Genomic DNA, 13,397 nt, shown 5'->3' with positions numbered 1-13,397 from the left:
GTAATTGTTTTGTATGTCTGTGAGTCTTTTTATTATGTCACGCTTAATACCCATTAATGGTTAAGTTTTATAGAGGTGAGGTACTGCTTATTTGTGTGCTCTCGTTATAGAGTCTTTTTGTGGATGTCTAGACCTTCCACAATTTTCTTTTCTTTCCTATGATATTTCACTCTGAGAAGCACCTCCACAACCGAATATACACCTTGATAGGTATAACGCTCTAGATAGTGGTTATAGCAACACACTTTCACCTATTATTATTGATTCATCTATACAATAGGTAATTTTTAAACCTGTGCGGTGATACTCCATTCTTCCCCTCCCCCCTTTTTCTCATACTGTACAACCCCCACCTACTCATTAGGCTATAAAGATACTATTCATCTTCTAAAACTACCTGTACAGCTGGGAAACAGGTATGTTAAGATGGATAATATTGATGATAATGATACATACAGGTTATATAGTGTATTGTATGATATTATGAATGGCGTTTACCTGATGTAAGTAATCTAGAGCCTCAGTTAGTTCCTTCATTTCATTTTGAGTGTAGTCTTCCTGTATAAAGCACAAAGAAATACAGAAATAAATCACACAGCACTGTGGTTCAGAGCAGGCAGTGGTGGGCGTGTGAAAGGGTTAAACGGACCTCAGCAAAATACAATACAAAAGCAAATAAACGCTTCCATCATGTTAAAACGATTGTATTTGAGTTTTTTAAGCTTTTTGTGTCCTTATAACTAACTTTTTTTATTATTATTGGTTTGCTACACAGTAGAAGATATTATTCCACATCCTGCGCTCATGAGCTCAGACAAACCCGAGACTACTGTACACATCTTGGCGTATTTCTCCTAGTGCTGCCTATGGGCTTGATTTAGAGACGTACTTTCATCCAAGGATGACCACACATCTCCAATGTTGAAGTGTCAGACCCCCCCAAACAGCAGCATGATTGACATGTTGGGGCGTTTGCGTGGTGGAACGGGAGGCATGCCTGCGTTTCCAGGGGGACAAGGCCAGGGTCTGTGTCGACGGACGCAGATTCCTGGCTTCTTGCGTTACCAAGCACTGGCCAGGCTGCGGGAAGCTTCAGCACCCGCAGCCTGACCAAAAGATAAACCAGTACCGATGGTGATCCCAGCCTGCGACATCGATCGCAGTGCTGGGATCGCAAATGTAGCAAGGAGGTGTCTGACATCTCCTTCTGCATTTTCATGCAGTGGCGTCTTTAGAGAGGAGGGGGCCATGTGCATCCCCTGTCACGGGTCCCCTCCTTTCCCCCACAGCGGCCTGCACCCAACTGACGTGGCTTGCCGGCCACCGCAGAATCAGTAGACTCTGGGCACTAGAGTGTGCACAAAGTCTACTGGTCATGCGCAGATCGCTGGGGAAATGATGCGGCCGCCATTTTCCCAGCGATTTCCTCACAGCGAATGCGCAAAATGGCAGAATAATGGCTGCGGCCCGCGGCGGCCATTTTCCGGCTGTTTGAGCAGAGCTGAGAGACCCGATGCGGGACCTCGGAGAGGTAAGTATTAGATTATATGGGTGCAGGGTGTGCAGTGCGGGCCTCCCCTGGACCAGGCACACCCTGCACCCAATATAGATACGCTCCTGTTTGTATGTGAGATGGACGGATTTGCACAGCCGCTTGTGTGCCAGTGGTCGGGATGGTGGCACGGGGATTCTGAATGGTGTTGGGATTCCGGTACTAGCATTCTGGGCGCCGGGACACCGACCGCTGGGATCTTAACTACATCCCGGATAAATCATTAGCTGGCGCTCTGAGATCTGCACAGGATAAGGGAGAGGGGACAGGGCACGGCAGAAAGCACCGCCGATGGCAGATATATCCGGTCTACTACCTGTCCATTTACTTGCAGTAGAGGCTGGGTGGGAAACGCGAGACAGATGACGGTCGATCAGTGTGTATGAACGACCATCATCTGCAGAGATATATATATATATATATATATATGTGTGTACTCAGCTTTACTCTTTAAACTTTTGTCTCCCAGTGTTTCCATCTCCTTATCATCAGCCTCTGAGATAGTCTGTGTCAGGCGTGTTATTGCATTTCACTGTTATCTCCTTGTTCTTCGCTGTTATCTCCGTGTTCTCTGTACGCCATAACATCAACAGATCCTGTATTATCTCTTTATTTGTAGGGCGGCGATGTATTTTTAGGGTATGTTACTGGTATGAAACTGGTAGGAAACTGGTATGAAACTGGTATGAACTAAGAATTATCGTATAACTTGACAGTTCCCTGATCTTAATGGGGACTGCGGAGAGTTTCATCTCTTGGTAATACTCTTTGATTTAAACCATTGGACATTTTCCTTAAACTATTTTCAGTGTTGAAATGGTAATATTTCCTTTCATGATAAGAGAACCGTTACAATACAGTGAAAAGGTTGCTGGATACAATAGGGGATATAAAATCAACACTTCATAAAAAGTGGGCAGAGATAACGAGGAACGACTGTGATTTTTTTTTAATCATATTTTGCCAATAAATGTACAGTAGCTCATTTTGCTGATAGAATTGACCGTAGGTTTTCCCAGTCCTTCCTTAATCTTAGCAAATGGCAGAATGAATTGTCCATAGTCGTACCAAATCTATTCTTAGACTATAATTTCATTAAATGCAAACCTACAGAAACAGCATAGAAGGGCTAAGCGAAAGCAGAACTCGAAGACTTTATCTCCAAAAATTTGCACAAATGTGAGACAGCCGGTCCTGCCACAAGTCTCAAAATGTAGCTGGAACTTTGCTCATTTCTAGACACATGACATAAAATAACACTTATGCCATGGGGCACTTCACACATTGCTTAATATTTTCACAAATCATTTATTTTGGGGGCCCCATTCCTTCTGGTAACCCTCCTTGTCACACTCTGCATGTACTCTGTGGTACCTGCATGCTGTTTTAAAGTGAGGAGTCTTTTCTGTAAGAAGTCCTGGCATTATGTGTCTCAGGCATTTGAAAACCTTTTCCGGGGTTGTGGATAGAGAGGCAGATCCTGGTGTCAGGGTCTCCAGTACACAAATAAATAGAGTGGGGACACCTGAGACACACCCATTTGCTTATAAAGATGCAACTCACCTGGCGCTCAATGCTAGGTGATTAAGTTCCATTCCTGGAGATTCTGCCATATGACTTTTTCCTGACAGCTCATTACGATAACCTGTGCTGTAGACCTCTCTTGTTGGATTATCCATGTACCGAATGTGGTTCCATTTAGCTGGACTTGTCTTTGCCTAATTCCGTGTCTCCTATCTGATCAGCAGTGTACTGAACCCTGGACTGTTTAATGGACTTTGCCTTTGCCTTATCATTTTTTGGTTCCCACTTGTACCAGCCCCGGACTGCCCGAGATCTGCTATACAGCCCTCAGACAGGTGAGCGACACATCATACCTGCATTGTTTCTCATTAGTGTTGCTGTTCCGTGTCTCAGCCACTGGGGTCTAATATTGCAATATTGAATATATCAGTCATAATAAGTAATTGAGGCAAACTTCCTCTCCCGTCTAGTTCCAGCACTCTGATCAGTAATTATTTCCATCTCATTGTCCTCCTGCTACATGTGCTCATCTGTAGGCACAAATCATTACAAGTCCCCCTGCTTGCTGCAAATATTACAGTATAATTACCTGCACACAGAAGTTGCATGGGTCTTCCGCCGACACGAATATCAGGATCATCTTCCAGTCGTCAGCAAAAGACACAATCTGCGGAGCAGAAAGAGTTAATAATGCGACACGGAGCCATGCCAGTGAGTGTCGAGATTTACTATTGCAGCATTGGAGGGATGGAAATTTCCTTTGGAATTAATATTAATATATTAAGTAGTCAAACAGGATACCCCCTCCCAGTGTCAGATTGGGGCCTGAAGGGCTCACCGTAGGGGCCCATACTTAAGGGTGTGGCCAACCTCCAGACAGAGGCCCTGATTCAGAGCCGGACGCTCTGACAGAGCGCTCGCTCTGAATCAGGGCCGGCCTTCTTTTTTTTTTAATCGGCCTCCTGGCCGCTCGCATAGCTGTGGGTGACCACCCACAGCTATAGCGAGCGGCCAAAAAGATGGTCGCGATGGTCAAGACCATCGCGACCATCGGGCTTGCGAAGAGACCCTTGCGGTAGGGTCTCGTTTCCGCAAGCCCCAGAGTGCTTTCGGCTCTAACAGATCCAAAAGCACACCCACTGACATCACTTGTAATGTCAGTGAGGCAGGGCCCAGACGGTAGGCGTTCCCATGGCAACGCCTCCGTCAGGGCAGCCACGCTCCCGGCCCACCCACCAAAGGGGGCGTGCTGTCACTCAACATCGACAGCATGCCCCCTTTGGTATGAGACCCAGAGCGACGGCTTGCCCGTCGCTATCCGGGTCTCGAGCATGCACACGACGGAGCCAGCTCTGTCGTGCGCATGCGCACTGAGCCACCATCGACCCGCTTGCGAGCGCATAGCGCTCGCGAGCGGGTCTGAATCAGGCCCAGGATGTGGCCAGCTTCCACAGAGGCCTGGCTAACCATTAGAGAGTGCATGGTCTGTGCCCCTTTAAAAATATATATAGTAAATATTGCAGGTGCATGCAAGATAATGTACCATATTAATAACAGCAATGCATTGTAGAAAATACACCAACGACCTGTGCAGTATAATGTAACATATGTATAATACAAGTGCACAGTCTGGAGCCTGAACCCTAGAGGAGGGGCTGTGAACTCAGGCAATGGGGCCCACCGGGGGTTTCCCCTGTAACCCTGTAAACCAGTCTGACCCTGCCCCCCCCCAACACACCTCAGTCAATCATGCCCCAAAAACCAAAACAAAACACATACACAAAATAGGGCAAAAGACATGAACATCAAATTATATGTTTCAATTACAAAACAAAATCCATGAAAGTTTTTTATTTAGTAAGGCCAAGTACAATCTCTCTATGATAATCCTCAGGGATTTATCTCTCTATTAACTTTATATTGTACACACATGTTCTCACACGAAGCACGATAAATTTACAGCTGCATTTTCATCCTGGGAACTTTTAGGGGCCTACTCATCATTGGGGGCCGGATTCCCCTTGATGATTAAGTATCCAACTCGCCGTGAATTGCAGTGGTGGAGCCTTAATTACCGGAGCAATTCAGCTGTCCTGCGATCCCTACCACTGCTACCGAACTAGCAGTGTTACTTACCCCTGCCGGGTCTGGCGGTGTAGGGGTGGCGGAGGGATCAAATCCCTCTTCGCAACCCCTGACCTCCTTCCGATAGAAAAGAGAAGGGCACCGCCGCACCGGGAATCAGCGTCATCTGAAGATAGCATTGTTTTCTGTAGACAAACTTCAAAAAAATTTAACTTTATTGGAGTTTGCTGAATACTAGTTGACCCTAATGAATGGGCCCGTTACATAATCAAACTAGCATTTTCGCATGTGTAACGGGCCCGTATCGGATGATGAATAGGCCCCTTAGTCATTCTCATCTATCTTTTGTAGAGCGCCGCACATGTGGTCATTTTGGGCCAATTTAGCCTAAATCACCCAAATTTACTGGCGTTGAGACCAAGGGCCTGATTCTGTCAGACACTTCTGACTTTTCACCACGGCCACGGTATTGTACTTACTTTCATATGCTAATGTATCCATCTACCCATGTAAGTCGCCAGTCCGCGCTTATGAAACAATGCAAGCCTAACCCGTTTACTGTTCTAGCATCCGCAGATGCAGCCGCCATCATTAGTATTGGCACGTGGACCAGAAGCATGCTAAGTGCAAGAGATCCATATGAAACAGGTGTACGTTCACCGTAAGCATTACTCAGAATAGCACGGAGCACTAGATACACGCCCACGCCACTCCCACCACGCTCCCATCCGAAACAGTCACTCCATGCATCTTGATACACCTACTTAACGCCAGTCTCTGTTCGCACAACATACGGCACACACCTACTTGTGATTGAGGGCCTGATTCAGCAAAGAACACACGGATGCAGAAGCATGCACCTGGCCGCTGCGAGAATATGCTAATGAATGCATACGCACGGCAATCACCACCCACTTCCCTTTACTTGCGTCCTCTATACCTGGCAAGACAGCAGAACATCGGTAACATCGAGAACCATCGGACCCATACGCACAATAGTGGGTGACCTGACCCTCGCGCAGACATAGCGAGACTTCCCGTGTGCAACTAGACCACAGGCCGCGTCCGCTGCCACCAGGGCTTAGTTTTGCACGCCCCTGAAATGCCACCAAAACGCTCAGGCACACCTGCGATTGCCCGACCACTCCCCCGTCACCACCCACAAACGGAACTTTCTGTCAATCACTTGTCCCTGGGGCTGCGGACTCCCTGCGCACGCATAATCCATTGCAGTGGCCAGTTTGCTCACGCACACTGTGATACATATGCATGCGCAGAGCAAAACCATCGACCCATTGCGTGGGTCTGCATCCGTGCGTTCCTTGCTGAATCAGGCCCTGAGACGCATTGTAGTCGGTTCGAAACTGGTAAGATGTGCCTGCTTTTCACATATGCATCCAAGAATCACCCCAAAGTGATGCAAAGTTTCACTTCCAAGTGTTTCTGACATAAAGGGGAATATTTGTCAAAGGGCGAGAACCCCTTTCCTTTAAATTAAATATTTAAAAATATTTACATTTTATTTAAAAAACGTTTTAACCTATTTTGTTCCAATTATTTATTTTATTATTGAAACTTAAATCATAAATCTGGGCTCTCAGGGCCTAATTCAGACACGCTCGTGAGCGCAGGACACTCGCAAGCGGGTCGATGGTGCACTAATGCGCATGCGCACGACGGAGGGAGCTCCGTCGTGCGCATGCGCGAGACCCGCATAGCGACGGGGAATCCTTCGCTCGGGGTCTCGCGCCAAAGGGGGCGTGCTGTCGATGGTGACTGTCCCCATGGGAACGCCTACCGTCTGAGGCCGGCCCCACTGACATCAGTAGTGAGGCCGGTGGGAGTGATTTGGGCCCTGATAGAGCCAAAATCACTCCAGGGCTTGCGGCAGCGAGACCCTACCGCAGGGTCTCGTCGCAAGCCCGATGGTCGCGATGGTCTTGACCATCGTGACCATCATCATGGACGCTCGCTATAAGCTGTGGGTGGTAACCCACAGCTTTGCGAGTGTCCATGAGGCCGCTCCAATTTCAGGTAGGAGGGCCCTGATTCAGAACGAGCGCTCTGGTCAGAGCGTCCGGCTCTGAATCAGGCCCTCAGTTCCATTAGACATGCAGCTGGGTCACGCATGCCCATTCACCTGAGACTGGCCCAGAATGGGAGGTACTGTAAGTTAGCCCTTACCCTACTGGGTCAGTATTGGACAAGGTAGCAGAGAATCACTCTGCTGATTTTACAATGGTTTGTTGGGAAATTGCAGCAATAAGTGATTTTCTTTCATCGTCTTGGAAGTTAGGAGTAACAATCACTGATGGAGACAGACTAGAGAGAAAATAACTTTATACTATCTGAAAGTAAACAACGCGGACTGTACCCGGCTTTGCTTCAGACTCTCCATCAGTTTCTTGGCTTCATCCACCAGAGAACTAGGACACAAATATATACATATATATTGTGATTAATTATAGAACACAGCGGGATGGAAAACTTACTTTATTGCTAAATACTTACTCCTTGGGGGCAGGGGATATTTTGGAGATGGAGTAATGCAATCTCTGGCCCACGTCTGTTGATGAGAAATAGAATATAAACAATTGTAAGACCAAATATATAACAAATAATTAGAAAGTGTTATGGTACATACACACTAGACGATATGCTCCCTGAGCGATATCGTGTAGTGTGTCCCCGGCAGGCTGTGCTCAGTGTCGTTCATGACATTGAGCACACCCGCTGAACGATATAATTAACGATATCGATCAGCGCCGGGCTCTATCCCCCATTCCATAACATGCAGCAACCTGACGACATCGTCAGATTGTGCTGCATGTTCAGGCGATGGACAATGTCGGAAACGACCAGCGGGAGTGCGCATCACTGGACGTTTCCGACATAAAAGTGCACGATTTGTGCATGATTACTGAGCGATTGCACGATTACGATGTCGTAATCGTGCAGTTGCTCAGTAATATCGCCCAGTGTGTACCCACCATAACACATGAATAAGTCCTGGGAAATGCGAGGACTAGTTTCCATGTGGTTTCAGCCATTTTCCTAGTGTACATGTTAACAAGCGTTATAAGAGAAAACAGCATATTTTATATAATACTTCACTACGTCATTGTATGCTATTTATTTATTACATGATGCTGGTATTGGGCAGGGCTGGCTCTAGGGGTGTTCAACCTATGCGGTCGCTCAGGGGCTCCACCCATAGAGGTAGCACCCCTCCCCAACATCCCGATTTCATCGGGACAGTATTGTCCCGCTGTTCCACCCGTGGGCCGAAGTGGCCCGCGGGTGGTCAAATCGGGAGGTTGGGGACCCCCCACTGCTGCAGCTGTGCGGTGGTGCTGGACCCCGAAGTCTGAATGGATGCTGCGCGGATGCGCGCGACATCCATTCAGTGACGGGAGAGGGGATGGAGGAAGCCAGCTAGTGAGGCTCATCCCAGCCTGACATTATTTGGAGGCGGGTATGCATCCTAATAACATCACATAGGGGTTGTGGCCTATGGTAATTAGGCCACGCCCCCATTTTGGTCACTCGCGGCGAGATAGGGTGCAGTGAAGGGGGCCGGCACAGGGTGCTCCGACCCCTGGAGCCGGCCATGTATTGGGTTTTATTGATAGTTGTACGCTAATAGCATAGCTGCATGGGCGCAGCAGCGATGCTAAAGTATGCAAATGCCGCAGGAGGTGTCTAAGGACAAAACGCCGCCTGACGACATCGCAGATCCAAGTCCTGCATCCGAAGATGCAGCATCAGATCACCCTCTGGAACTCGGTCACGGCATCACCCATCTGGGTGAGCCTAAGGCTACTGAGAATGGCGGGCACAGCTCTGTAGCCGAGGCCAGTAAATCTGCGTCAGTAGACGCAGACACTGGCCTCGCCACTTCCAGAAAACGGGGATGACGCCCCCTTTTTTGGGGGGACGCTGGCCGTCGTTGCCCATTCCCAGCCTCCAAACCGTAATCGCAGAAAGCGACCTGCACATGCACATGGTTTGAGTTGTATGCAAACCATCGCGTTTGTGTACAACTCTGAATCAGGCCGATTGTACAGCGCTAAGCGATGGCACGTTATAGCTATAACATCAATTTAATAATAATGCATCATATATTACCAATATTGTGATACCCGGGTTTCTTCACACAGGATCTAGGTGGCGTTGTATGAAACTTTCTCATAGTAATCAATCAGATTCTAGTTATTTTATAGAATTCACTAGATAAATGATAGCTGTAAGCTTGTCCTGTTTAGAAGCTTGATACTGTACATCTCCCTGTATAGCGACTGTGAGTCACATATATTATACAAATCACCCAATAAAGAGAATCGGCACTTACATGACTCGGTGAACTGACTCGCTTCCAGGAGTGTCTCTTCCAGGCTGGTAATAAACACAATGGCAAGAAGGAAAGAAGTCAGTTGGCAGTGTGCCCATCGGTCACTATAATAATCACATTATATGGCGCAGACTGACAGTGCCCAGGTTATGTTCCATGTTGAGAAAACTGTGACAGGACAAATATCAGTAGATCTCAGTAGAGTTTTTGAACTTACCCTGCAAAAAGATTCCTGCTGTGGCCATTCGTGGCGGATTTCTGTGGAGCATAAATGACATTTAGATATTAATCAGCAGCCTTTTCATCCAGACGCTCCTTATTCATACTATAATGTCTCTGTAGACCCCAGACAGGATGTACTAATGCTGAAAATGCAGCCAAAACTCAGAAAATTAAGGCCCTCATTCAGAGCCGTACGCTCTGAGCAGAGCGAACGCTCTGAGCAGAGCGAACGCTCTGAATGAGGGCCGCCCTCCATAAAAATGGAGCGTCCTCCTGGACGCTCGTATAGCTGTGGGTCACCACCCACAGCCTATACGAGCGTGCAGTTTGATGGCCGCGATGGTCTTGACCATCGCGACCATCGAAACTGCGAGCCGGAGCCTGCGGTTGAGGTTTTCAACCGCAAGCCCCGGAGTGATTTTGGCTCTATCAGAGCCAAAATCACTCCCACTGACATCACTAGTGATGTCAGTGGGCCGGCTTCTGACGGGAGGCGTTCCGTGGGAACGCCCCCGTCAGGGAGGCACGCCCCCGGCACGCCCACCAAAGGGGGCGTGCTGTGAATCAACATCGACAGCACGCCCCCTTTGATCAGACACAACGAGCGAAGGACTTTCCTTCGCTCGTCGCGTCTGGCGCATGCGCACGACGGAGCTCCCTCCATCGTGCGCATGCTCAGTGCAGAACATCGACCCACTTGCGAGCGGACAGCCGCTCGCGAGTGGGTCTGAATCAGGGCCGAAGTTTTCTGGGTTTTGCCCAGATGCCCATGTGTACCAAGCTCCGTAATGCGATATGGAGCTAGGACTCAGTGGGCAAGAGCCATCTATAGATCTATCTACTGATGTTAGGTTGAGATTTTAAATGTTTAAAACATAAGCCAATGTTGTTCTAGATATATTCAGGTTTGTACTGGTAATGACAAGTGCTAACAAATTCATTACTTTGTGTGTCTCTCCCTCTGTCCTTTCATCCCTCCCATCGCCATAAGTTATGCTCATTTATCTTCAGTTTCCCCATCCGATCAACCCCCGATCCTGCTACAAATCCGTCCTTATCGCTGTTATAGTATATCCTGGACCTGTCCCCTCCCTCTGTGCTGCCACCACACATTCACGCCTAATATCGGTAACCGCGTCACTGTCTCTGCAGAATAACGTAATTGGATTTTCTGCTACTTACAATTTTTAAACTTCGGAGAGAGGAGATGACTTTAATGTCCTGTGGATTCAACGCATGTGCTGCAATAGATGAGGAGATGCTCAGATTAATGCAGGTGGTCACTAGTGAACAGTAATCAAAGTCAAACACTGTCAAATTCTTATTATCCTTTATTTATATGGTGCCACAAGGGTTCTACAGCGCCTTACACAGTACATAGCAAAAACAGTGACTTACAGTACAAAACATTGCAGGACAAGGACGTGGTTTATAAACATTGCTGCAACAGCGTTTATTATAACATTCAAATAAGCAGCAGGGCGACAGAAACCAGAGGTTAGGTCCGTTGTAGGGAGTATAAAATAGAGCAGCGGTGGCTAACCCGCGGCTCTCGAGCTGCATACGTCTCTTTTGTTGAAGAGATGCGGCTCGGCAGTACGATGGCCCCCGTAGATGGAATCGGTATGAATCACCACCGGACCTAAGCCCGGCAGATGAAATACCAACGCCGGCAGCTGAAGGTCCCGACTGGAGATAAGTAGGCTATCCCTACCCCTCTACATCCCCCTAACCCTAGCCCTCCCTTAGGGGTGCCTAACCCTAACCTCCCCCCCTAGTGCCTAACCCTAACCTCCCCCCAGGGGTACCTAAACCTAACCCCCCCTCCCAAGCCCCTAGACCGAACCCTCCCGGGGTGCCTGACCCTAACTCCCTCTTCCCCTAGCCTAAACCTAACCCTCCATGGGGGGTGCCCAATCCTACATCTCCCCGGGAGTCCCTAATCCTAACCCTCCCTACCTGGGGCTAAGCGCTCCTAACACCCGGCTTACCTACGATCGGTATGTCGGGCATCAGGATTTGGGCATGGGGCTTTCTAACTACATCCCCTGCAGACACCCACTGCAACTGTGAATGCTGGCCTCTGAAGCGATCAGAGTCTAAAGAAGCCTCTGATTGCCAGTGTTCCCAGTTATGCAGTGCGTGGGTGACATCATGACGTCACCTGCCATGTGAGGAGCGGCAGCAACAGCTGGAGCGGGAGCCCTGACAGCGTGGAGCCGGCGATGTGACAGCTAGGCTACGCCCCATTAATGCGCGCATGCTATCGGCTCTTTAGCTTGACTACAGATTTTTTGGGCTCTTTGCTTCTGACTGGTTGGCCACCATGGAATAGGGGATAGTATAAGTAAGGGAAGAAAGAGCACATGAGCGAAGAGGGCCCTGCTCGTAAGAGCTTAGATTCTACAGGGGAGGGGCAGACAGACAGGGGTGACCCTGATGGGGAGACAGTGAGCATGGAGCAATGGGTTAGGATGAGAGATGGATGGCTTTCAGGAAGAAGTAGGTCTTGAGAGCCCATTTGAAGAGAGTTGGAGAGTCTGATAGAGGGAGGGAGAGAGTTCCAGAGGTAGGGAGCAACATGGACAAAATCTTGGAGGAGGCAGTGGGAGTAAATAATCATTTGGCAGGGGAGACGAGGTTCATTTGTGGAGCGAAGTGGGCAGGCAGTAGTGCGAAGGGAGAGAAGTAAGCAGGAGAGGTCTGGGTGAGGGCTCTGTAAGTGAGTGTGAGAAGCTTGAATTTAGTTCTGAAAAGGAAGGGGAACCAGTATAGGGCTTGTAAGACAGGGGAGGCAGATGTGGTATGTATACAGTGGAAGATAAGCCGGGCAGCAGCATTGATGACAGATTGGAGTGGAGAGAGCTGGGAGGCAAGGAGACCAGATACAGTAGGAGGAGGTTACTGTAGTTTAGTCTGGAGATGACCAGTGAGTGGATGAGGGTTTTAGTAGCCTCCAGGGTGAGAAACGCTCTGATCCTGGAGATATTTTTAAAATGGAAACGGCAGGACTGGGAGAGGTACCTAATGTGTGGCTTGAAAGAGAGGGAGGAGTCAAGGATAACTTTAAGGCAGCTCGCTTGCAGGATAGATGAGATGGTGGCCGGGAGACTTGCCCAGTCTTCCGGGCAGCCGGGAGCCCCATCCCATTTTTTTGGAGCCTCCGGAGCGTTACGCGAGAGCAGGCACGTATGGCTTGCTCATCTATTGTGTTTTAAAAGGGGTTTCATGTAAGTGGACCAGAGGGGATGCAATCGGGAAACCGGCTGCCTTAATACCGACAGCCGGCTTCCCCGACTGTCATATCCCGGCGAGAGTGAAATGCCGGGCGTCTAGATGTAGATGCCTGACATTTTCCCGACGCCGGGAGACAGGCGCCCGGCATCCCGATCGAAGGTGTGCCGGGCACCGCGAGCAGACAGCCACGGGGGGGGGAGGGTTAGGTTTAGGGCACCCGGGAGGGACTTAGGGTTAGGCACCCCCCCCCGGGAGGGTCAGGGTTAGGCTAGGGGGAGGGAGGGTTAGGCACCCCCGGGGGGGACTTAGGGTTAGGCACCCCCCCGGGGGACTTAGGTTTAGGCAGCGGGGAAGGGGGGGGGTTAGGGTTAGGCACTTAGAGGGGGGATTAGGGTTAGGCACTTGGGGGGGAGGTTAGGCACCCCT

At 49.1% G+C, this 13,397-nt stretch overlaps 1 protein-coding gene across 1 annotated transcript in view; it reads right to left on the bottom strand.

Moving 5' to 3' along the window:
* LOC148532314 (phospholipase B1, membrane-associated-like) overlaps window positions 1-13,397 on the bottom strand; it is a 243,485-nt gene that overhangs the window by 218,102 nt on the left and 11,986 nt on the right. The window contains exons 5-11 of the mRNA XM_088467994.1: window positions 10,917-11,017; window positions 9,730-9,770; window positions 9,513-9,556; window positions 7,673-7,727; window positions 7,536-7,587; window positions 3,666-3,743; window positions 499-558 (exon numbers count right to left, since the gene is read on the bottom strand). Coding sequence (XP_088324120.1) covers window positions 499-558; window positions 3,666-3,743; window positions 7,536-7,587; window positions 7,673-7,727; window positions 9,513-9,556; window positions 9,730-9,770; window positions 10,917-11,017 — 431 coding nt within the window. The remainder of the gene's footprint in view (window positions 1-498; window positions 559-3,665; window positions 3,744-7,535; window positions 7,588-7,672; window positions 7,728-9,512; window positions 9,557-9,729; window positions 9,771-10,916; window positions 11,018-13,397) is intronic.

Source organism: Taudactylus pleione, unplaced genomic scaffold, assembly GCF_031769625.1.
Source record: "Taudactylus pleione unplaced genomic scaffold, aTauple2 ptg000079l, whole genome shotgun sequence".
Classification (NCBI taxonomy): domain Eukaryota; kingdom Metazoa; phylum Chordata; class Amphibia; order Anura; family Myobatrachidae; genus Taudactylus; species Taudactylus pleione.
Note: the sequence above shows the minus strand (reverse complement) of the source record. Positions and strands in the feature narration are given on the sequence as shown.